The sequence below is a fragment of the Mastomys coucha genome, unplaced genomic scaffold (assembly GCF_008632895.1).
Source record: "Mastomys coucha isolate ucsf_1 unplaced genomic scaffold, UCSF_Mcou_1 pScaffold21, whole genome shotgun sequence".
Lineage (NCBI taxonomy): Eukaryota > Metazoa > Chordata > Mammalia > Rodentia > Muridae > Mastomys > Mastomys coucha.
The window spans coordinates 88,795,728-88,821,572 of NW_022196904.1; the positions used below are offsets into that span (position 1 = coordinate 88,795,728).

The 25,845-nt window shown below is 45.1% G+C and overlaps 2 protein-coding genes and 1 long non-coding RNA gene across 5 annotated transcripts in view; 2 read left to right on the forward strand and 1 right to left on the reverse strand.

Moving 5' to 3' along the window:
* Positions 1-4,559, forward strand: part of Xrra1 (X-ray radiation resistance associated 1) — a 67,036-nt gene extending 62,477 nt beyond the window's left edge. For all 3 annotated transcript variants that reach the window (XM_031387511.1, XM_031387510.1, XM_031387512.1), the window contains 5 exons: positions 894-1,217; positions 2,642-2,837; positions 3,428-3,543; positions 3,708-3,813; positions 4,112-4,559. In XM_031387511.1, the coding sequence (XP_031243371.1) occupies positions 894-1,217; positions 2,642-2,837; positions 3,428-3,543; positions 3,708-3,813; positions 4,112-4,371 (1,002 nt within the window). In that variant the 3' untranslated portion in view covers positions 4,372-4,559. The remainder of the gene's footprint in view (positions 1-893; positions 1,218-2,641; positions 2,838-3,427; positions 3,544-3,707; positions 3,814-4,111) is intronic.
* A 2,729-nt stretch (positions 4,560-7,288) lies between these two features.
* The window catches only part of Rnf169 (ring finger protein 169), a 67,919-nt gene continuing 49,362 nt past the window's right edge, over positions 7,289-25,845 (reverse strand). Inside the window, exons 4-6 of the mRNA XM_031387514.1 lie at positions 23,212-23,330; positions 14,196-14,295; positions 7,289-13,639 (exon numbers count right to left, since the gene is read on the reverse strand). Of these exons, the coding sequence (XP_031243374.1) occupies positions 12,458-13,639; positions 14,196-14,295; positions 23,212-23,330 (1,401 nt within the window). The 3' untranslated portion in view covers positions 7,289-12,457. The remainder of the gene's footprint in view (positions 13,640-14,195; positions 14,296-23,211; positions 23,331-25,845) is intronic.
* On the forward strand, positions 20,766-23,485 carry LOC116102635. The gene is made up of 2 exons (XR_004123246.1): positions 20,766-20,866; positions 22,599-23,485. It is a non-coding gene; the product is annotated as an uncharacterized LOC116102635 (long non-coding RNA).

Here is a 25,845-nt window from a genome sequence, read left to right on the forward strand (position 1 = left end):
GGCTCCAGGTACGCCAAAGTCCTGCTAGGTGCTGCCTTCCCTCTGTAGCGTGGGTTTTGATGAAGGTCCATGCCCTTCAGGCTTCCATTCAAAACACAGACTCTACACATATCAAAAGGAAAACATTCTCTTAAAGTGAAATTGATTCTAGAAATGAGTGGTCCTTCCTGTTCCTCCAGTGTTGGATCTGGGTATAGGTAGGGCTGGGGGGTGGGGTGGGGGTGGTCTGCCCTGTTGGTAGGAGGAAGCAGTTACCAGGGATCCAACTGTGTCTCAGCCTGCACGTTCCTAAGTACAGTGTTAGTCAGTCACACTGCCCACACTGCCCCCTACCCCCAGGGCGTTAGCACAGGAGCGATGGTGATAGGCCCTGCCAGTTGAGGAAGTAGTTCCACAGCTCCTGAGAAACTTGGCTCAGGAAAAGGAGGGCCACTCCCACCCACTCTAGGGCTTCCTGAAGATAGCAAGAGGCATTCCGGTGAACCCTGAAGAGAAGCTGCCATGAACAGAGTAAGGCCTAGAGCCCAGGTCTCCAGGCCAAAGGGGCAGACTGTCACTGACTGGGATAGTCAGTACCTGGGAGACAGGCTCAATGTTCCTTGGGTAATTGATAAAATTTAGACTGCACAACAGAGCCCATGTGGAGGTCAGGAGATAACTCGTGGGAGCTAGTTCTCTCCTTCCACTGTGTGAATCCCAGGGATCAAACTCAGGTTGTTAGGTGGCAGCAAGAGCCCTTCAACACTGAGCCTCTGTGGTGGTGTGGAATGATGCTATGTTCTCTGTGAGCATGTGTGATTGCTCTCCTGCCTCCCCAAACTGCTCCTATTGTACAACCACGTGAGGCTGGTAGGGCTAGAGAGCAAATCCAACCCAGTCTTTCTTTCATACAGGTGAAAACCTACATCCCCAAGGTGCCGAAGCAGTCTCTGGTCCCCCATCACCTCAAAACGATCACAGACAACCCTCCGTCAAGTCTTAGGCCAGAGCCAGAGCACTCCACTGAAGATACCTCTCACGAGGCATTGTTTTCCAATGAGGGCCCAGAAGGCCCTTCCATAACTCACCGGGCCTTTGTGCCAATGCCTCCCATCTGCTCCGACTCCACCGTTCACAGTGAGACAGTGTCCCACCAGAGCCATACAGCCGGCCTCATGGGCTCAGAGCACCTATCAGATGATGACGCCAAGAGTACGGAGTCCATCTTCCTGACCCAGGTGACAGCCCCCAGCTGCCTCTATCCCCAGCTGCAGCACCCACAGGTTCCTACACTGTTGTGGACTGCCCAGGGAAGTCAGGAAACCCCAAAGGAAGTGCAGCTCACAGGCACTGTCATGAGAGGCTACTCAGGACACTATGTCCTGTGGCATAGACAGCATCTTGGATCTCACTGGGACCTGGTGCTGGCCAGTCTGTGGAGACTTGTCACTACCTGTCCCTCTCTGCTAAAAGGTACCTCACTACTCATGCTTCCCTGGGTCCTAGGAACAAAGATGGCTCAGACACAGGTGCCACTGCTGAGGAAAGCTTGTAGGAGCAGAGCTTGCCATCAGTGCTGGGATGGGAGAACCCAGGGACAAGAACCTGAGGAAGGATGCCTCCTCCTTCCAGGAGTGGATAGGAGGCTGGAATGAGCTGCACTTCTCAGGCTGGAAGAGACATGGTGGAAATATGGGCAGAGAACAGGGAATGAAGGTCGGGGAGAAATTCAAGTGGGATGTTTAACACCATGACTATTCACTGTCAGTGCAGCAGTGTATAAAGAGGAAATCAAGTTTGAACATCCCCAACCTGAACGACTCAAATCCCAAGTGCTCTGAATGCTGGTTTTTTGTTTTTGTTTTTTTTTTAATGTGTCAACACATCCACAAGAGGAAATTTTGATGATATTTTGTTTCATACATAAACCCATTTAAGATGTATGAAATTACCTTAGGGCTATGTATATAAAATATAAATGAAACATATGCAAATTTTATGTATAGACTTGGGTCCAGTGCCAAGGTATCTTACCTTGTCATGTAAATATTCTAAAAAGCAAACACCTCTAACCCTAAGCATTTCACATGAAGATTGTTCAACCTCTGTAAGGCTGGAAGAGTTGGTAGGGCCTCAGAATGTCCTTACATGAAACAGGGTTTCCCGTATTGAATAAAGCCATTTGGGTAGGCTAAAATATCTCTGGTGTACCTCAGAGCAAGAATAAAGAATACCAAACAGACACCCTCAGTGTGGCACTGGAAGGTCCTTCCTAGGCCTACTCAGCACTCTGGCCACCCACCTGTCTCTTTAAGCATGCCCTGATGTCACTCCCTGACTCCTCCTGCTGCAATCCTTCATTGAGGCTACAGTCCAGCCCTCTCTCCTGCTTTGTCTGGGGACAGCTCGCTGTCCTGTGTCCCTGGGACTTGGTCCAGACTAAGTCATCACCTCCTATGAAGTTTTCTGGCTGGTTCTGGGCCTCCTCTGAGCGTGCCCGGATTGGCCACACCTCTTCCTGTTCCCACTCATCATCTTGTCTCCTGTCTTCATCCTCCATGCCTCAGATATTTTCTGTATCAGGGCTCAGCACTATTGGCTGTGCAGAGCCCATACTGGGATGTGGCAGGGAATAAGAGGGTGTATTTTCTTCTTGGCACAGGTGAATGAGCTGCCATCCTCCACCGCCTACAGGGAAAAGTTGGAGACAGAGAAGAATGACCAGAGGAGACCATCAACAGCACCCAGAGAGACAAAGAGGACTCGGAGGAAGCAGACGGCTACCTCTCTGCACAAGTATGATGGCTATGAAGAGCTGCTCACAGTCAAGCCTGACCCGGCCTTTTTGGAGCCAAAGGGTATGGGATTAAATGCTGGGATAAAGGCATGTGCCCCAGGCCCTGCTCTCTGTGTCAGGAGATTCTTAGGGCATGGCGGTGTCCCTGTCTTTTGCTGAACTGTCATTGCTTTGGGGGTCATGGCTTTTTCAAAGACTGGCTGGATTAGCCCAGTCACCCTGGATGAAAAATTTACTTGCAGAAAAGAGCTAATAACCAAACAAAGCCAGGTTCCTGAGCTCTCACCAGCCCCTTAAGAGCCAGTAAGACCATCCCAAACCTTTCCCACCTGGTTTGGGGCAGCTATCTCAGCTTTGATTCCATTTCCTTGGATGTGCCCCAGTATCTGTAACTCCAAATTAGCCTGCCAAGGAGTGGGTCTCCTGAGAGCCCTTTCCATGTGACCGCCAAGTTTACGGGATCACTGTGGGGCCAAGTCTCTCCACATTAGACTCTGAGCTCATGGGGACATTTCACTCAAAGAATGGTGGAGATCTAGGCAAGGGAGCAGATAAGGGAGCCCTGGGAACGAACGGCTTTCTTGGGCGTTGAAGTCCTTTTCCAAGCGCTGAGCAGGGGTCAGGGTTGACACCTGTTGCTGCATCCTCTAGGCATCCAGAAGAACGCACAGGCCCTGCATCGCATGCTGAAGCAGCCGCTCATCTGCCGTTCCTCCAAGCCCAGGCTGGACTCTTTCCAGAAACCCTATGTTCCCAAGGAAAAGAGGGTAAGCAGTTCAGCCACTGACTGTTCCTGAGCTCTGAGGATGCCGCAGGTTGTACAGACCTGGGGTTACTTTGGGACCCTGAGGCCTGTTTCCCAGCGCCCACTACTGCCCCCGCCTGTCAGTATGACTATGAAGTGACAGACCTCTTCCTTGCTTTGTGCCAGGCCGGGAGGATGCAGATTCCAACCCCACGGAAGACCCGAGCACAGCTGCTGGATGATATCCTCATTCGTATGCGGGACCCTCGGAACGTTACTGAGGCTCCACTGGGTATGGTGCCAGCTGTCCCGCCGGGCTGATGTCTAGCAGGGAGGGCGGGTGCGAAGCTAGAAGAGTGCATGGTAAGCAGGGAGGGCTGTGGGAAGTGGGAATTTTTGAGCGTCTACCTGCAGTGTGCTGGAGCGTGCAGGCAGGAGGTTTCCACATCATCAGCACCTTCGGATCTCCAACTAAGGCATTGACTTCCTACTGTCGGGGCTGGACTGCTTCTACACACCAAGACACTTTCTGCATCTCTGAGCCAGGGAAACTGGGCGATCCTGGCGCTGTCCTTTCTCGTCCCTTGTAGGCACTGTGTTGCAGCGGCGTGCACAGCAGCGCCTAGTGAACCAGAAGCAATACCGGGAGGCCAAGCGGCTACTCAAGGAGTTCCGCGCACGCTACCGGCAGCTGGTACGCAGCTCGCTGCGGACTGTGTTCGCAGCTAGCCCGCCGCCCAGGCCGCCCACCCGCCGTGCGCTGAGCGCCGGCCAGCCCAAGTTGGGCCGTTTCCTCGAGTTCATGGACGAGTTCTGCCAGGAGCCCACGGCCAGCGACTCGAAAGAGTAGAGCTGCGCACCGCCCTCCCCAAGGGCTCTGCGCCCTGGACTGTGCCCAGCCCTGAACAGAGGGGGCCTGGGCTCCATTTCGCTCCGTGGTCAGTATGGGGAGCACAGCAGGACCTTGCCTCCGAGCCCGGCCAGGCCGCACCTGGTGGCTGGCCCAGCAGCAATAAAGAGTGGTGTAGAGCAATAAAATGGGTGCCAAATGTCCTCCTTGGAGCTCAGGCCAGGGCCACAGTGGCGGGGTCACTAAAGAAAAAAATCTTTGCTGATTCCTGCATCCCAAGAGGGCCGTAAGAACCCCACCTGAGTCATTCAGGACAGCTTCCATAAGTGCTGAGACAGAAGTAGCCTAGAAAGCTCAGAAGTGGCAGCCAGCACGAGGCAGGGTGGGGAGGTGGGGTTGTAGAGGCCCAGGGACAGTTTTCCTGTGAGGAAGCTTTTTCCATTGTGAGGGTGAAAGGCAACGGAATGCATCCTTTTGAGATCATTGCTGGTAGAAGGGAGGGTTTAGTTCCCCAGTGTCCTATAATCCATGACACAGGCTGAAGACAAGAAAGGCCGTCTGGGAACCTAAGTTTCCAGTAAAGAAACAATCTGGCCAAAGCAGACTGAGGCTGCTGCATTCTTGGTGTGCGCCCAGTAGACAGCATCTGCCCCAGGAGGGTCTGGAGAAGTCCACCAGGACTATGCTGGGTGAGATCTAAGAGTTTTTACCCTGGAGGCAGCTGATTTGCAGTACCCAGGGCCCAGGAAGCACAAGGCTTCTTGATCCTCAGCAAGACAGACCCCCTAAATTCCAACCATTTTCATATTATTGAACCCAACTTCACAGACTTATGCAAGTAGCCAGTTAAGACCTTATTCTAAGCTGTGATCATGCCCAGACATACATGTGATGTACCATCACCCCAGGTGACAAAGGTACAGTTAACCCATTCACAGATGTCTGAACAGATACAAGTAACAATGACCCACGGCAGTAGCCACTCTCAGGGCTTTGTTGACTTGATTGGACTTTCTGGAGTTCCAACTCGCCCATCTTTCCTTTACTGCTAGGAGAATCCTTCCTGACAGACACTGTCAACCCACCAGGTTCCACTTCTGGAGAACCCCCTAGACAGCTCCCTTCAGACAATGTGTTCATGCCACATATTTTCAAGGATGGACCTACCTCCACCAAAAAAATAACCTGTTCCAACCTAGCTTCTTGACTCTCTTTGGCAGTGTTAATGGTGTTGCTGCAATGGACTGTGTAGTGTGTCTGCCTGAGTTCCTCAGTTCTGGCTCTGCTTTTTTTTTTTTTTTAAATATTTATGTATTGTTATAAATAAGTACACTGTAGCTGTCTTCAGACGCACCAGAAGAGGGAGTCGGATCTCATTACGGGTAGTCATGAGCCAACATGTGGTTGCCGGGATTTGAACTCAGGACCTTCGGAAGAGCAGTCGGTGCTCTTACCTGCTGAGCCATCTCACCATCCTGGCTCTGCTCTTTGTACCCTCATGGCAGCCCTTAATCAGTGTGAGGGCATCCCAAAGAGGGCACATTTAACTGGGCCAAGCACCACCACTGGAAGAGGCTGGGTACCTCTCCTTGCTAAGTTCCTGATCATTCTGAATTCCTTATTTTGACTTCCCACTTCCAAAGCTACTTTCATAGAGAGCAGAGTTCAAGCATGGGCCTCCTTTTCCATATATATAATAAAATGTTGCAACTGGACCCCAAGAAGGAAGCCACTATGTAGTACCCCAACTTTGCTGCTACTCTAGTAACACTTGGTCAAAGGACATGGAAACTCATGTTTTGTTTTTATTTTGTTTTTTTTTTTTACACAGGGTCTCATGTAGCCCAAGATGGCCTCTAATTCTGTAGCCAAGGATGGCACTAGATTTCTGATCCTCCTGCCTCCACACACTCCATGCTGGGCTCACCTAACTTTTAGCTTCAGTTTGTGTCCTCCAACCTTCCCCACTGTCTCTAGTTACCCAAGATACTGGTGAGCAATTTGGAAGTTAGGCTAGGATAGAGAACCGGCAGATAGCGAAGCAGATTGTGTTCACATCCTGAGTAAGCTCAGAATCCCATGGTACAGTGGGTAAAGTGGAAGACAGCCTGGTTCCTGGCCCAACCAATTCCAGTCCAGAAAGCAACTGGAACCACAGTTTGCCAAGGCCAGTGGTAGAGGTTCTCACTGTAAGGTTAGCAGAAGACAAAACCAGCAGCTTTGGAATCAGAGGGCCCCACACCTCTCAACTGCCAGGGCTGGAGTTCCCATCTGGAAAAGGACACAACCCATCATACCTAGTTAGAAGGGAATTAATAGTGTGCCATACATCTTGCTACTCTGAGAACCAAGTGCCCAGTACTGTTTTCAAGTCTCCAACTGGCAGCATGTTCACTTTAAGCACTCTCCCTTCTAGGTCTTAGGCCAGGTGACTTCAAAGGTCCCACATCCTGCCTTACCATGCATGGCATCAACTTAAAATGGTCTTCCAGGTTCATTTTCTGAACAGGTTAACATTTGTTCTCTTTTAATGAAAAACTTACATCAAAGGTATTTTTTTATGACTTTCTAGCAATGGTTCCAAAGAAGGATATTTTCAAAAACCAGATTGGTCATAAGGTGTAAGGATAATGGTATCCCCAAGTCATTCTTTACTCTGTGTGTCTTCAGAGAAATAGGAGTGGTCACAGGAGATCAGGAGACAGTAAGTAATGTTCATTAGAACACGTCAGAAGGTACACTGTTCCCTGTGGAGACCCCATCCCAAGGCTTCCTGCTCATGGTGAATGCCAAAGTGAGGCTTTCTAACCCAGGTATGGCTCAGCCATCCCCCCACCTCCCAGTGCCCAAACACCTGCCTTCAGCTTAGGTTACACTGAGACGCAGCTCTCCAGACTGATTACAAAGAGTCCATTTGCTTTCATGAGTCTGCTTTACTGCATTTTCAACTTGGGCCTTGCCTGGAACAGGCACATACACATTGAAGAATGCACTTTGGTACTGTTTTAATCATACATTAGTCATCCCACTTGATTCCATACCATTCCTTTGTGGTAAAAGCATCCCTGATAGGGCATACCTTGTCCCAAGTCCCTCTATCAAAAGGTTCTTTAGGAGTCAAGGGGGTACAGACAGCAGTGGCAGCCCACCAAGATCCAGGGCCCCTTCTCCAATTCTAATGTAAACAGGTTGAATAAATCACAATCACCAGACCACGAGGAGCTGTAGCAGGTAGCCTAAAGCCAACAACCATTTTCTATTTCTAGGTGGAAAGGTTCCCCTCTTGGCTCTTAGGACAACTATATTTGTACAGTTAAGAGTAAACAGTATATCAGGTAAGAAAACAAAACAAAACCAAACAACCATTAGTTGGCATTTTGGCTAGTTATTTCCTGTCTTGCATAGTCTGTCTGCTTGCTTTGCTGGTGGCTATGCCTGAGCAAACTAGGATCTGCTGGGCTGCACTGAGGCTCAGCTTGGCGGGCAGGTAGCAGCTAGAGAGAGCCTGGTTGCTGCTGTTGCAGGTATGTGGAATCACATGGAAGCTGCTCCCGGACCAACCTGACATCTGAAGGCTGAACTGTCTGTACCTCACGTGCAGCACTGGGAAGGGCATGAGCAAGTCTGGCCTCAGCATGACCTTGTCTAACTTTTCATGGACCCAAGGCTCCAGAAAGGAGAGAGAGGGAGCTTAGAGTCTAGGGTCAGCTCTTGTATGGTTTAAGTTCCCTTACTCCTGGCAACAAACTTAGGAAAAACAAGAGTGCATTTTCCCCTTCAGAAGAAGTGCTGCCAATACACAAAGCTGTCTGCTCGTGGGGGCATGGCACCTTTCTTCTATCTGATTTGACTAAAAACTGGTAACCTCTGTGTACCTCCAAGTCTCTTCTACAGAACAATCCTCAGAATGCTACAGTGGATAACAATCTGGGAAATGTGCATTCCTGGGTCATCTTCTTAAAAAAAAAAAAAAAAAAAAAATCTGCAGCAGCCTCATCCTCAAAACCTGCTCCTCAATCCTACTGAGTTAAAAGAACCAGCTCCATTCATCCTGAAGGCTCAATCTAAAGAGTATTATATGGCTGGCAAGGAAAGGGCTGACTAAGAAGAGTTAGGTCCCTATGGAGTTTGACTGAAACAGCAAAGGCTGTTAATTAAAATGACAGCTACCCCAACCAAAATTTCATCAATGACTTAAATCACACTACAGGGTTTCCCTACTAAGTACTCTATATATTATTGTGGGTGTATTCAGGGGATACAGGTATTTCTTAACTGAAGAAAACAGAGGTAAGAAGCATTATAAAACCTGTCATTTGGATGTCCCTTTCACAGTTATGTGGGCCCTAGGGCACCACAGTGGGAACCAGAGCTGTGGGTCTTCATTTAAAGGTAGAGACTGATGCTGGTCTAGATTTAACCTCGTGGTGATAAGCTAGCTACCCGTTCCTACTGACTCTCTGCTTCAATGACAAGCAAGAAAGAAACTGCAAGTCACTGCTGGGTCTGGTGAAAGGTCAGCTTGGGATGCATTAGGAGGTCACTCAAGTGAATGACAGGCTGCTTCAGGGTGATCCGGACTTGCCTCATTTCTTGGAATTTGAGTTAAATGCAGCTTCTGAACAGGGAACAGGAGTGACTATTCTATAATCACTGCAGGAGAAAATCCATTCTTCCTTGGGAAAATTACTTAGGAAATTGAAAAAGCAGAGTTAATCAAACTCAGAAATACTGATAAAGTATGGAAAATGTGGGTGACCTTCTGAGCCAGATCTCCTGAACTGGACCATTGAAGAGCATTGCCAGAGATGGAACGGCTTTTCAAAGTTCATGAATACACTCTTGGATCAAACACATCCATACACACTGCACTACACACAGCCCTCAGCAGGAGGGGCTAGTCTACCATCCAGCACAGGGTGGGAGGTCTAAGAGCTCAAAAGTGCCTTCTGAATCAACACAGCCTGCTTCATTAGCCTCCCATTTTTATTAGTGGTCAGTTTGTAATCAGACAATAACTAATTAAATAGCTTAATTTCTGAGGGGGCATTTTACCCTAAAAAAAAAAGACCATTTATGACCATTATCACTTCTATAATCAAAGAATGATTTTTTTTAAATAAATGAAGCCAATTAGGAAAGATTGCTAGACAAGCCTCAGCCAGACTTTTAAAAAAACAAAAACAAAACAACAACAGAAAAAAAAAAAAAAACAGAGGCAACTAGGGCCAGAGGCCAGAGGCCAGGTGCTGGCAGAGTACTCCCTGACTTGATACCAGCACATCAGGCCCAGATGACTTCTTCAAATGGGCACAAGGGTTGCCCTCTTTAGAGAAGGGCTACTAAGCCCTCTTGAAAGATAGTGCATCTCTTGGATTCCCCATCAGAAAGACTCACCCCTTGTCCCTCATAGTTTCCTCTTTGTGCACACACTAAGGAGCACAGCAGGATGTGGGCAGTGTGCAGGTCGCTAGGACAGCATAACTGAGGAGAACTATCTGTGAAATGGTGTCTTCCCCTCGAGCTCACCAACCTCCCAAACGTTCTACTTCCCTTATCTCTTTTCTCTTTAGGGGATCCATGTCAACAACTGTAGTTGCAACTTCCATCTAACATGGAGATGGGAATTTTCAGAAATGAAGTGTTCAGGTCTCGCTGACTAAGTTTGAGAGCATCTTGTATGCATATACTTTAGTAGTTTTTCATTTTCAAGGGTAAGCAAACTAACGAATAAGCTATTCCTTCTCAACATAAACTGTTTTGCCTCTATTTCAAGGCCACTGCTCTCAGCAGAAAGTCTGGCAAAGAACAGTGTACAGTCCTGGGGTCTCCCTGGGGGGTACACAGGGGCATCCCAGAGTCTGCAACACTCACTCAGCAGCAACACTGCACCTGAGCCCACACTTGTCGCCACTGCTATGTACTCTTACTCCACGGAGTCACTAGGGGCAGGGGGATATTTAAAATATATATCTTTCATCTATTAAAATATTTTATCTTCTTACCAAAATCAAAAATTAATTCCAACTAAAAGTGTTTTTCTAAGCATCAGTGACATATAAAAGGGTGGCAAGTGGAAAAATAAGTGTCTTTAATGCCAGTGAGACTACCCAGTAAGACTAGCCTTCCAATAATAATAAGATCATAAAAGAAACACATGACATGGTAGACATTTCTAAGTTTTCTCTAATGGGGTTTCTGGTGTCCGCAGCCAGGGCCAGTTCTCCTCCCTGGGGCGCTGGTGTGCCTTCCAGCAGCCCTGAAAAGCCCTAAGTTGCCTAGAATGGGAAGGAAAGCAGTATGAGTATAAAGTAATGAGACTATTGCATGTTTTAAAACATGCCCACACCCCAGACTCACACAGGTTCCTGCCAGAGCAGCCATTGAAGCCACCTTGCTAATGGCCATACACATCTAACATCCCTGGGAACTATGAGCTGCAGAGAAATTAGTTCTGTGTGCTTTAAGGGACACCATGCATAGGACTCCACACCCTTCTTCCCACCTTCAGAAGCTTCAACCAGTCTCTGGCTATCTCCAAATCTGAAGTTCTCTTTTCTAGAATTCCCACAGACTGGCATCTCCCTTGGCACAGAACAGTGAATCTAAGCTCCAGCTACTTCTAGACTTCGAATGTTTCAGAAACATTCTGATCAAAGGCAATGTCACCAGACAACTATGTAGTATCTCACTGGGACCTTTTAAAGGGGACAATATAGGATTGGTGTAAAAGTTATGGAAGGTTTGTTAAAATGTCAGTCACGTGATTATGGTAACAGCTCACACATACACAGGAAAGGCCAGCCCACCTGAGAGTCCCTAAAACCCTAACAGATTCCCTATTCTCCGTGAGCCCAGAAGGGCAGAAGCACCAAGCACCACCAGGGATGCAAAAGACACATGGTGTCAAGCTGCTAAGAAAAATAAACCCCAAATGTCCATGGGACTGAATTTACCAGCTGCATCCAGCTAGATACCTTGTTTCCACAGTATGGAGTTTCTGCTTTGTCCTTTGCCTGACTTTAGGGCAAGTTTTTTTCTTTTTTCTTTCTTTCTTTTTTTTTTTTTAAGATTAAAAATTGAAGATAGCCATTGCCACATGGGAAGTAGTAAGGAAACCTCCCAGCTGCCCCCCAGGCCAGGGCTCCTGGGAGAACAGAAGCCTGTAAGTGAGCTGAGAGGTCACTGCAGTTCTGGTTCACATCCCGCAAGGTGAAGTGCTTCTAGGTGGGCTTTGTACTGTCACGCTCAGTGCCTAGCCAGTCTCCCTGGGTGGCCCTGGCATGCCTTTAGGTTGTATTTCCTTTGGGCACCCTGTGATTGTAGAGAACCCATGGGACTTGTGGCCATGAGAGCCAGTGGTCAGTCTGGGCTAGGCCACTTGGCAGCCAAGAGAACCTGGAAGTCTACACTGTGGCTTCATCACCCAGCTGACAGCACTTACAAATGAGGTCTCAGGAAGACAGGTGTCAACCACACTGCTTCAATCTAATGTCATAGTTTAAATAGAGGATGCAAATTAATTTCTGTAGAGGCAAAAGTTTTAAGCTCAACTGATTTGGATATGTAGAAATTACTTGTGGCAAAGGGGAGGGAAAGATGAACGTGAGGATCTATTTATCTTGGCTCTTCCAAAGTACTGGTACTACTTGTCTCTGAAAAGAATCCATGTTTATCTGCAAGGCTACCTTAAAACACCACTCTGTGGTAAGAAGCCAGGGTGTGAATGTTGAGAAGGTATCCCATCTCCCTACCATCTCTAACACTGGCCATCATGTTCATGAATGAGGCCACTCCCAAGCTCACTCCAAAGCTCACTCCAAATGGGTACTGCCAGATTTGGGCCCAGAAGCCTTCAGAGTTGGCTCACTCAAAGGGTGAGGAGTACTGGCCCTGGTCCTAGAAAGCCAAAATGCAAATACTTGGCTTTTGAATACCAAGGCCTTGGATCCTCTCAGAACCACAGCAGACAGTGTTTTGCCATTGAAAGAAACTCAAAGTGAGAACATTCAGCTAGCTCTTTTGGATAAATGATTGAGGCCAGGGACCTCTGAAAAGCAGGTAACATTACTTTGTACATTAAGTGCTACTTGGTCCCAGCTAAGGTGCTGGACCTCAAGAGATACTGATCCACGTTTCCTTTTCGCCGGCTCATAGTCCGCCTCTCACTGTCAAGCATGCCCTGTGACTGCAGAGCCAGCTGCTGGTCCTCTTCCTCCTGCTGCAATTTCCGTCCCATCTCAAGCAGCCCTGGGTCCTTTGGAGCCAGGCCCATGTCACTGCTGGGTGGTCGCAGTTTCTTAACACCATTTTGTTCCAAGTGCTTGGTCTTACAGCGCCTTTTCCGGCCTCTCCGAAGGGAAGGAACCGGCTCCTCTCCTAGGCTGTTGACCAGAATGCCATTACCCATGTCAAAATGACTGAGTGTCTTCAGTTGTTTCTTTGTTTTGAGGACCCCACCCAAAACATCATTTTTGGGTACCGATGAATTAACTGCTGCAGTCTTCATGACTGTGCTTATGCAAGTTTTGACTAATGTGGCATCCACGGCAGACCTTGACTGCTCAAACTGCTCCCCTTCCAAAGAAGGCCCACTGGCTGCTCCTCTGGGCTCTGAGGAATGGCAGGTGTCCAGTGGGACCTCATGGCTCTGTTTTCTAATACAGTCCTGTTCTACTTTTGTCTGGTTAACAGAGGGGACGCACTCAAGGTCAGTGGAAGTGGGTCCAGCACACTCTGAGAGCACCTGGACCCTGGACAGCCTGGTACTTAAAGCCAGAGACGGCCTGTCCTTGCTGGAATAGATTGGTTCAGAACTTGATAACTCTTCCCCTGCCTCAGGGCCAAGGGAGGTGAGAGTGGCTTTGGAAAGGGTCTTCTTGATGTGCCGCTCCTGGAAGATCTGCTCCCATTTCTTGAGGATTCGAGGACTGGCCTCATATGAAGTCTGCTTCTGCAGGCTTCTGTTCAGGTTTCGAGGCGTTGACTTGATGATGAGAGGGCTGAGCACCTGGCCATCAGGGAGCCTCTTGGGAGGGGTGCATGGTGAGCAGACGATGGGCTTGAAGTGGTTTAGCTCTTCGGAGATGCTGTCATTGCTTTCAGGGCTGATGGAGCGCTCTGGCTTATGCAAGGAAGCCACGGATGAAAGGGAGCTGAAGGGCAGGCGCTTTTCTATGGTTAAGTCAGGGGCAGAGAGGCAGCGGCTGTTTTGAGTAGACAAGAGAACACCAATAATGGGGGTAGAGCCTGGAGTTATAGTTGTGATCTGAAAGAAATATAAAAGACCATGTGTGTATGGTTTTCTTTACTTTTTAATTTTTTTATCTTTTAAAACTTGTATATGTATATGTATGCACATGTATGTGCAGGTATCCAAAGAGGCCAGAAGAGGGTGTTGAATCCCCTGGAGCTAGAATTATGGGAAGCAACAGCTGATGTGGTCTAGTTCTCTGCAAGAACAAGTGCTCTTAATTGTTGAGCCTTCCCTCTAGCCCTCTCGCACATGCATTTTTTTCTACATAAGTCCTTTAGATGGTAGAAGGGTAGAGAAGGATGGGAAAAGTTCCTAGCCTAAAACTCTTACACATACATGAGAGAGTTAGCAACATCAAACTCTTAAGATGGATCTTGCCTAGACCTTTTTAAAGGTTTCTATAATGGCTTATTACCCCCATCTGTCTACTAATTTGAACCTTCTTCCTTCACATCTTTTTGTAGAATTCTCTAGATAACTAATATAATCTGCCTGGGAAGCACTCTGCCTTGTGCTGAGGTGGAAGATGGAGAAGGGTGAGAAGGCAGCAGCCCAGGGTGACATGTACCTTGGCTCTGTTGGGTGGAGCTGTTCTGAGCCTGCTCCTCACTCTGTCCTGAACTGTGTCACTGCAGCTCTGACTCCTCTGCACCTTGGTGTTTATCTTCCTAAAAAAGAGTATATAGTTACAGTTAGTTCATAAATGAGTTCAGGAAAAGAAGACCTTTTACCATTCTAAGCCACTCCCCAAGAAAGACAATCCCCTTAGGTAGCTATAATAGAAAATGGGCTAATTTGTCAACCAAATGCCAAAGAGAAAAAGACTTCCAAAGTCTTCCAGACACATGCTTCTTATCTTATATACTATAACTTTACAATTTTTGTTTTATTTATGTGTGCGGGTGTTTTGCCTGCATGTACATCTGTAGCTCTTGTAAACCTGGTGCCATGAAGGCCAGAAGAGGGCGCTGGATCCCCTAGGACTGAGCTACAAGTGTTTGTGAGCAGCCATGTGCATGTTGTCTTGAAGAGCAGCCTGCGACCATAACCACTGAGCCAACTCTTGAGCCTTTGTGTTATGACTTGCAAACCACACTCCACAGCACCTGTATTGAGCGCTGCAGTCCACTGTCTTAGTGTGCCAAATGAAGTAGCAGAACAGCCCTTAAATAGCTAAAGTTCCAAGTGTTTAGGTTGTTACATCTGGGTCTTTGATTCATTCTGAACTAACCCTTTACATGTGGTAAGGGCTGAAGGTCTAACTCCCTCCCTATCAGCTGTGCCTGCCCTGGACTGAATCTACTATAGAACTGCATGCACACAGCAGGTTCACCTACACCACACTACAGCTAACTTTTTATTCTCTTGGGATACATGTTTCACCAAGCATTTACCACATATTCAGCGCACAAAGACAGTCAAGCTCTTTAGGCAATCAGAGCCCACTGGGGCAGACAAATAATCCAGTATTACAAAGGCACAATAAAACAGGCATGGCATAACAGGCAGAAATGGCATTAAAAGGGAATTATTAATAACTGAGTATAAGAAAACTTGAAAAGCCTTTCTATAACATTCATTTTCCTGGATGAATACGTATTTGCAATAAATCAAAACAGACACATAACTATGTAAATGACTCCAAATAGAAATTATTTCCTCAACTGATACTATTTAGCTCTTTAACAGAACGCATCATATAAGCTCTTTTGTAGATAATATTTTAATGTCAGAGTTGGCTCAGAGAAGACAAGGATGCGGTGGGTGGCCAGGGATCATTCTGCCCCTCCTACCCCCCGCCCCCCAGAATTCTCTACATCTTGCATCTCCAGAGAAAGCCTGTCTAGCACTCAGAACTCTTCTACTACATCACCTGTATGGTTTCTTCCATCCTATGTCTCATGGTCTCACGGTGTTAGTGGGAGAAGATGATGGCTATATAACACATATTTGTACTTTAACAAGAAAATTCAGCACTTAAAGTCACCAGGTAGTGGTGGCGTACGCCTTTAATCCCAGCACTTAGGAGGTAGAGGCAGGCAGATTTCTGAGTTTGAGGCCAGCCTGATCTATAGAGTGGCTTTCAGGACAGCCAGGGCTATACAGAGGAACCCTGTCTCTAAAAATCCAAATTGAAAAAAAAAAAGGCAAGTCTCCCTCAATTTTGGAGCAAACAACTGTCACTCTAAGACAACGGTTCTAAGAAGCAAGCTGGATTGATACTGAGAAAAATATTAAAGTTCATTTACATTGCTAGAAGCCACACACATTGCCAGTCACATAAGCCATCCCCAAAAGCTTTGTAAATAATGAGCACTTGGACTAGGGACTTAGAGATGAAAGGTGGCATTATTATTTCAAATTCACAACTCTGGGTGAGACAAACAGACACTGAGAGGAAAAGAGTGTCTGACCAGTGCAAGAAGGAAGAGCCTGGCACTGCTCAGCAGAGCAGCTCTCTGGAACACTGGGTTTGATGCCACTGGAAGCGGTCGAGCTGAAGCCACACCTAAAACCTGAATTCCAGATTCTGTACTGGGGAACTAACAGTACAGTCTTCATACCAGGCTTGAATCCATCTTGTCAGGGGCAATGGCCAAGCTGAGAGTTGACTAGTCTAGTTTCAGGTCCAAATTACAGACACACTAATATCAATTATGGGTAGCTGGGAAAACTACTTCACATCTGTCCCTTCAACTCCATATTGGTAAAAGAAAAAACCTAGGGGGCAAACTCACATTTGTAATGAAGCATACAATGAAGACCTACAGAAGTTTCTGACAGTGAAAATATTTTTGATAAACTTCAGCATCACTGAAATTTTCTTTGTCATTTAGTGAGGAAAGCACATTTCAAGCAGCAACTCTACGCAAAGCACTAGACACCAGTTGATAATTCAAAGGCACATCACATTAGAGACTGTCCCGAGGGGGCAGTTACTGTACAGCTAACCTCAGAGTCTGTCCTAAGAGCTGCAGCTCTCACGCTCTTGCACGTTGATTTCCAGCTGGGCCAGCACCATGTAAAAAGGCAGATTTTCTTCCCAATGAATGATCTTGACACCCTTGTTGAGAATCAACTGATCACAAATGTATAGATCTGGACTCTTCATTCTAAATCCATTGTTCTCTATTTGTCTCCTACTCCACCATTGCACTATTTTGATCACTCCATCAACCTCTGACCTTTTTCTGGGCAGCTTTGGATATGTGGGATTCCTGAAATCCCACATGAGAACTTTAGCATCAGTCTCCATTTCTGCAAGAAAATCCACTAGAACTTTAGCATGTGTTATAGTGAACTTTAAAAACCTATTCAGGGATTACTGACATTGTAACAACATTAAGTCTACCAATTCATGAGCAAGATGTCATTCCATTTAATAAGATTCTTCTAGCCAGGCGGTGGTGGTGCACACCTTTAATCCCAGCACTTGGGAGGCAGAGGCAGGCAGATTTCTGAGTTCGAGGCCAGCCTGGTCTACAGAGTGAGTTCCAGGGCAGCCAGGACTACACAGAGAAACCCTGTCTCAAAAACAACAACAAAAAAAGATTCTTCTAATGTCAAACTTTGGCATTTTCAGTATTAAAATTTTATGCTCCTGTGGTTAACTTTATTTCTAATTATTCTATTTTTTATCCTAGTAATAACAAAATGGGATTTTTTTTTTCATTGCACTTTTAAACTATTCACTACTAATGTATAGAAATGCAATTAATTTTGGTATAGAAAATGTTGAAGAGAAAACTGACTCCTTCAAGTTGCCCTCTGACCACCACAGGAACACACACACACACACACACACACACACACACAAATGTACATACATAATAGGTGTAAAAGATAAATAAATTAAACTCTTAATGAAGACTAGAGATTAACGTTAATAAGTATAAGAACATATAGTAAGAATTACTTTTTAAATTATGTCATGCTGGTAACCCCTATTATCCAGTCTGAACTCTGCCGGAAGCCCAGCCCCCTGACAGCCCAGATAACAAGGAGAATACAGCCCAATGCGGAGCTCTTAGCAAGAGAAAAGATACACATCAACCAGACAATTTCTCCTTGAGCTTCTAAATCACAGTTTCAGTTTGAAGTCAGTGGAGAAATAGGGATGAGGAATAAAGTAAAATAATGGTCTTAAAATTAATTAATTAAACTTTTCATGTATTTAATTTTTATTTTTATTTTGTTAAATATCCTACTTAGGTTCAAATTAATTTTTCTAATTAATATACATCTAGAAGTGATCTTTGATTAACTTATTATTCTAGTTACTTGAAAGTCTCAATCTCATCAGATGACTAAAGAACTCTCTTTTTAGTTGATCTGTTGACAATATCCATAGGCAGAATCTATCCACGTGCTTCATCAATAGCCATCCCTCAGCGGGTACCATTTGCCTGCTTGCATGCTTCTGTGCATAAGAAACACAAGCTTACGAAGCAGACAAGAAGGACAAATGGCGGCTTCATTTGATGAAAATATAATTATAAAAAGGTCTAAAATTGTTACCTAGGAACTCTCTTTAGGAAACAAATTTTCAGAGAAAGCCTGTTCATTTTTTGTTACTTAATAGAAAAAGATATATTTGAAATCTTCCCCAAACTATAAACAATGTTAGTATCTTTATGTGGTAAAATATAAACAACACAAATTTTATCATTTTAACTATTTTTAAATGTAGATGGGTGTACAATTATAACCAAGTTAATTTTTTCATTATCCATAACTACATATCATTGTCAGCATTATAATCTTTTTTTTTTTTTAGATTTATTTATTGTTATACATAAGTATACTGTAGCTGTCTTCAGCCACACCAGAAGAGGGCATTAGATCTCATTACGGGTGGTTGTATACCACCATGTGGTGTGGTTGCTGGGTTTGAACTCAGGACCTTAGAAAGAGCAGTCAGTGCTCTTACCCGCTGAGCCATCTCACCAGCCCCCAGCATTATAATCTTTAAACTGTTTTCCTAAAATCTGAAAATAGTTTGGAGTGAACATAACAGTTTCTGAGCTACAGAGAAGGCACACCCTAATAGGAGACTCAGTCAGCATTCCTGCAATCAAGTTTCCTACTGAAGGTTCCCACTGTGTTGAATATCATTCCTGAAAAGAAAATGCCGTTAATGGCATCAGTGTATATTTGGTCATTTGTTTGGATTTGTCTTGGCAGAGCTGGAGAGCAATCCCACCACCTCTTCCTTGCTAGGCAAGTACTCTCCCACTAAGCCATCCCCTAATAAGGCAACTTTTAAATAAAAATGATGTTTAAGGACATATTTATTCAATGCTCTTATCATTTTCATTAACAATCAGCAGCATAGAGGGGAAAAACAGTCAACTACTTTAAAACCCCTTTTTTGAATGTTCCGGAGTAACTTTCTACAGAAAAGCAATTAAAATGGCTGTCACAGTCATGACAGTCCTTGAGCATGGCTGTCACAGTCATGACAGTCCTTGAGCATGGCTGTCACACAGTCATCACAGTCTTTGAGCATGGCTGTCACAGTCATCACAGTCCTTGAGCATGGCTGTCACAGTCATCACAGTCTTTGAGCATGGCTGTCACACAGTCATCACAGTCTTTGAGCTTCCTGCCCACACATGAACAATGTCTACAGCACGTCCTTTCCGGAGCAGCTAGGTCTTGCCACCCTGTGCTGGGCTGAGCTCAAACTCTTGTAACCTGTGTCTTCCCTGTTACTTCTCCATCTCCCCTTCCTGCTAAGCTGGTATCTAGCAGTAACCAACACCTTCTGACCTAGCCTGTGACCTTAGAACTTGGGTTAGGGGGCAATGGGGAGAGAGGACTGAAAAAGAGAAAGAAAGGCTGGCCTGGTGACAGAGCCAAGAATGAAAGGCCAAAACAAAAGGAAAACCTACCAGTGCCACAGCTGCTGCTACTGCTGGAAGCGCCACGGCTACCTTGCTCTCAGGGTTGGCAAAGGGGCAGCCTCCACCACCATAGGAGACAGGGTCCATCCCTCCATGGCTTCAAAGCCTGAAGACTGATCACCAAAAATGGCAAATCCACTACCTCTAAGATTGTCTCTACCATTACCAAATCCACTGTAGCCATCCCCGCTGCCACAATATTCTCTAGCTTTAACTGCCACCACAGATGCTGTAATGATCATTATTGATGATTCCTGCACAACCAAAGCTGCTACCACCTCCAAGCTCACTTCCCTGACCACCAAAGTGTTCAGGACGATTTTAGCCCCTTCAGCTAGAAGAAATGCAAGTCATGCCTTACTTCAACAAGGCATTTCTCACTGTATAGCTATGACCATGAACAAGACAGGATTTCTGGACAGTCATGTCTACACTGTTGTGGCCATCAAGGTTACATAAGTAAAGTTCCTCTTCTGGATCCTGCTGCATACAGTAAGTCAAGATTTCAATCACTTCAAATTTCCCATGCTGTTCCAAATAATCTCTTAAATCACATTTATGGGGCCAGGCAGTGGTGGTACACACTTTTAGCCCCAGCACTTGAGAGGCAGAGGCAAGTGGATTTCTGAGTTCGAGGCCAGCCTGGTCTACAGAGTGAGTTCCAGGGCAGCCAGGGCTACACAGAGAAACCCTGTCTTGAAAAACCATTAAAAAAAAAAAAATCACATACATTTATTATGGAGCTTAGTCATCAGGAAGTAGTATTATTTTTAAAGGATTAGGAGGTGTGGCCTTGTTGGAAAAAGAGTATCACTGGGAGTGGGCTTTTAAAAACCCACAGTGCCTCTCTCTCTCTCCCCCCATTCTCTCCCTCTCTCTCTGTTCTTCTCTCTCCCCCTCCTCCCCTCCCCCACCTCTCTCCCCCTCTCCCTCTCTCTTTGTCTCTCTCCCCCTCCTTCTCTCTCCCTCCCTTTCCCTCTCTCTCTGCCTCCCTCCCTCCTCCCCCTCTGCCTATGAGTCAGATGCAGCTCTCTGCCACTGCTCTAGCACCATGTCTGCCTGCATGCTGCCATGCTTCTCACCATGAGGATAATGGACTAAGTCTCTGAAACTGAAAACCAGCTGCAATGAAATGTTGTCCTTTATAAGAGTTGCCTTGGTGATGGTGTCTCTTCACAACAATAGAACACTGACTAAGATAATGTTCTCAAGTATGTTCTCTAATGCTCCTGATAGAAATCTCCCACAGTGAAGTGGGTGCCTCATTTTGGAGAGTCACCTGAGATCACCCTCTGCAGACCCACTCTTTCATCTACCCTGTGAGGCCTCACAGGTGTGTCTGCATACACCTCTTTTACAGTGGTATAAGTAACAACCCTACAGTGCTTGAAGGATTTAGCATTTGGCTATCTCACTATACATGTCCATGAATGTCCTGTTACCTACACTGGCTCCCAAGACTCTCATGTGGCTGCTTAGGTTTTGTTGGAGACTCTGATTGAGACACGACAGCTACAGGTGACAGAGTCCAGTGATGCTTCCTTGTGGGGTGGTCTGAGCATATATGATCCAATCAACTGCCTCAAGAACTAAACCAACCACTGAACTTTACCTGAATATTTGTAAGATGAACCCTGAGATCCAAGTTGCATAATTCTAACCTTAATGCGAGCTAACAGACAATGTCTGCAGCCAGTGTTTGCATATTAATTGGTCCCATCATGGCAAGGATAGGCTAGGAAAAAGAAGGTATGGCAGAGATGTTCCCCAAGCACACTCCTCTGTGCTTGCGCAATTATGCCCAAGACAGAAAAATTTTTAAGGCTTTTATGTAATGGCATATTAATCCACAGGTCCAGTTCAAAGGTAGAGCTGGAATTAGTAATAAAAAATTCACCATTCAACATGAACTCCAACTGGGGCAATGTTTCTTTGATACAGGAATATTAATATATTTTTCCAAGTTATTTCACATAATAATATTAATTACAGATGTCATAAAGCATTAGTTTTGGTGTATATTTATTGTCATTTCTGGCTTTATTAGAAAAATGATTTTATTTTCTTTCTGCTTTATAACCATTAAGATATGACTATGATTGGGTATACACAATTCACATATGAAATCAGAAAGTGACAATTATTCTGATTTGCAGAGCTGGAAGGACATCTGACTTCTGGCTCACACACAGTGGGTCTATCTCCATCACAGACTTACCCAGTTATTAGGTCCTAATTCTATTGACTAAGCTAACTGTCTAGCACAGTAGTTCTCAACCTTCCTACTGCTGTGACCCTTTGACACAGTTCCTAATGTTGTGATGATACCCAATCATAAAATTATTTTGTTACTACATCATAACTGTAATTTTGCTACAGTTAGGAGTTGTAATGAAAATATCTGATATGCAGGATATCTGATATGTGACCCCTGTGAAACCCCAAAGGGGTCACAACACACAAGTTGAGAAACACTGGTCTAGGACCAACTATATAAGTAGAAACATCCAGAGAGGGGTCCTAGAGAAGTTACTATTACTCCAGAGAAGATTAGAGATCTGGGGACATTTACACTTAGGACTTTATCTTCAATAGAGGACACCAAACTGTTCCAGAAGAACATACACAAGGTTTCTGGGACAGACACTACATCAGAGACCTTCTAGGACAGAACCTCTGACAAAGTTACTGAACTTGGTAGTCTGCTGTAGTTACACACAGAGTCCAGTACCATCTCCAAGAAAGAAGAGTGCATGTGTGTCCAGAGGGACAGCAGGAAAGACAGCTGCCACATAGTGTTGGCAAGAGCAAGAGTATAAGCCCCAGCAGGAACGATAAACAATGCCAGCTTTAAGTAAAACAGACACGAGGTCACAACTGTGCTTTATATCCCTATTATAAATGGAGCACAGCAAGGAAGAGCAGCTTCCAAGCGTCTACTGAATACATGAATGCTTCTCTCCTCCTCCCCCTCCTTCCTCCCCTCTCCCCACATTCCCTTCCTTTCCCTCCCCTTATTCCTCCAGAGTCAAGCAACCATCCAACCATACTCTTTTCCTCCCTAGGACCTGCAAAGCCTAAAGGATCCAGAAATTCCTTGGCCAGAGTTTTAAAGACTTCCTGAAATCCATGTCAGATCTAGGCAAGGAAAAGAAACCCAGCCAGGCTTCCCTCCGGGGAAGAGTTCAAAGTCCAGAGGGAAATCACATAGACTGTTGAAATGAAGAAGTTTTGTCATTTCCCTAGAAGAGAAAAGGTCACACTGTGAGCTCAGAAATTAGCATAATCCAACCCAGAGAATGCCAGAAATGGGCAAATAGGATTTTCTATAAAAAGTCAGGAGAGGGGCTGAGAATAATGAATTTGACCTCAGAGGCCACTTGCAAGGCTTAGGAAGATGGAGACAGGTGGGTCAGGACTCACTTGGCATGCTTCAGGCCAATCAGGGGCCCTGTCTCAAAGAACAAGATGGATGGCTCCTGAGGAACACCACTTGAGATTAATCTTCTGTGCACACGCACACGTATACACACTTACCCACACTCAGGTGAGCCCTTTCTCTGTATTCCACATTTGGAAATTCAATTCTCATCTCTTTGCACCCCTTCTACTCATCCAAAAATCCTTCTTCACCCCACAAATGAAAGAACTCAGTTTGAATTCGGCCTTCAGTCTTACCCTGCCAGGAAAGCTAAGGAGCAGGAAGTGTTCTTGGAAACGAAGGCTGAGCGATGGGTCTGTATCACCTGGCACCGAGAAGGCTCTTCATTCTCTGAATCCGAGAGACGTGCAGGACACTGGCAAGGAGACAAGGGAGACAAACTGTCCGTGAGCTTCCCGTGGGATCTATCTGTTCTGAGTTCCAGTTTGATCCCAATTTTTTTCTAAAAATACTAATTGCAAATGTGACTTTACCTGAAAATATCCAAAATCAAATTAACCCATTATCAAATTGTGTATGATATTTTCTTCCAGCTTTAGGAGAGAGACAACAGACTCCACACAAGGTAAATAATGGCAATCTGTATTTTGGTCTCTTTTCATAACTAGTTTGGTACCAAGTGAACAACCATTCAGATCAGATCTCTATCAGTGTCTCTGGTCTTTCCCCACTTCCTCGGCACAGACTGTGTTACTGTAAAGATCCTGCAAGCTGATAAGCACTAAACAAGCTAACAGATAGTATTAGGGAAAAGCTTAATTTTATACCATTCACCAAATTCCTTTAAGTATTGAAAACTAAGGTGCATTATTGCAAATAAATGTCTACAGAGACAACACTATCCTCCTCTCCATGCCTCCATGCCCAACACCTAGAAACATAAGGTGGGAAATAGTCACCTCTCACCTTCACCTTGGATGTCAATAAATCTAAGGCACTATGTGTCCTTAGAATGGTACAGAGCATGGGTAAATGAAATGCTTAGAGTGACACTTGACAAACATCCCATCCCTACAAGGGCTAGGCCGTAACACGGAAGGAGCTCATCTACATCACGCATTCTCCAGGATGTCTGGGCAATAAACATGAAAACATCCTCAAAGCACACTGCCTTTCACCTGGCCTTCTACCTTAGTAATTTACCACAGCAGCATTTAAGGCAGTAAGATCTCTACAGGAGATTAAAATAGTCAAAGAAATTGCACCAGAAAGAAATTTTAAAAGTTACACATTTTTATTTACAAGTAGAGATACAATTTATAATGAATTAAAAATAGATTATAAAGCAGTATGTATGCAAGGCAACACTTCTGGATGAAAAGAACATGTAACACATGCACAAGTATGTGCATGTATCTCTGTGTGTGTGTGTGTGTGTGTGTGTACACAATGCATTTTGAAAATATATCTGATTAGGATAATCACCAAAATGTCTGTAGGGTTCTAGGTCATAGGATAATTAAACTTTCACTTCTGGTTTATAATCCTTAATATAACTGTTGGCTATACAATTCTGCTTTCCAACAATTCATACCATTGTTGGAGTAATGGTACCATAGTAAAACAACAAATTAAGCATTATGCCCATTTTATTTCTATTATAAAAAACAATGTATCATAACCTCTCTAGAATTCCTTCTGAGTTTAATAATTTCATGAGCATGCATCAAAAACTTGTGATGGGCAAGACATTGTGGGAGGTTTTTAATTGGGTTAGATACATGTCAACAAATGATCTCATAGAGAAACAAACATAAAAATATATAATGGGAGTATACAGTCGCAAACTATAAAGGGTGAACTGAGGAGAGGGGGCTGGGTGAAGGCTCTTCCAGTTTGGACATGGAGACAAACAGCAACCTTCCCAATAGCAAACTGATGAAATGAGCCTGACACAGAAAAGTAGAGTGTGAATGTTGGCAGCAAACATTTCTCCTCCAAGAGCTGTGGAGCATCCTCAAGGATGGAAAGACTAGCTAGAATCATGTTTAAGGAAGGACCTGGGTGCTGGCTGGAGAGTTCTCATTTAGTTCACAAAGAAATGGAGAGCCACTGAGATTTGGTAGCAGGAAAGTGTAATGACAGTCTCATCATGACACAACCTTAATATGATGTCCCCTGATACCATTTCAGGTTCTCTTGAGTCCCAATTTTAATATAATGAAATCATTTGCTGAAGACCAAACACTTGCTTTTTCCTAGCCACATGCTAGTCAATGGCTCCTCTCCTCCACTGTCTAGCCTTTTTTATTTTAGAGTTCAAATGAATTGCCCAAACTAGTCTTGAACTCACTCTGAGGCCCAATCAGACCATGAAGTTGCACTCTTCTGACTTCAGTCTCTTCTAGTTGAGGGCACAAGTCTTTATCAATCTAAAAACTTTTTTTTTTCTTTTTAAGACAGGGTTTCTCTGTGCATCCCTGGCTGTCCAGGAACTCATTCTGTAGACCAGGCATTCTTCCAACTCACAGAGATCCACCTGCCTCTGCCTCCCTAGTCCTGGGATTAAAAGTATGTGCCACCACTGCCCAGCCTCTTTAAAAAATATTAAAGTCATTTAAAAGTCTTCAAAATGTAAAAGGAAATAGAAAGGGCAGAAAAGGGCAGGATCACAAAAATCCAGAACTGGTTAGGTTTTACTCACTATGCTTTGTATTGACAATGTTATGAACCTGACTACTGCCAATAAGGGAATCTGAGATTCTGTACTTTCTGGTTCCTTTAAAGAAGTAAATTGCAGTGATGCAACTACTTTCTATTTCAAAGATAACCGTGCCAGAAGCAAAGTAATTACAATGACGCCCAACCTTGACATGGAAGCAGTACTCTCTAATTCTCCAGTATTCCTGGAGAGAATGGCATCTCCCATG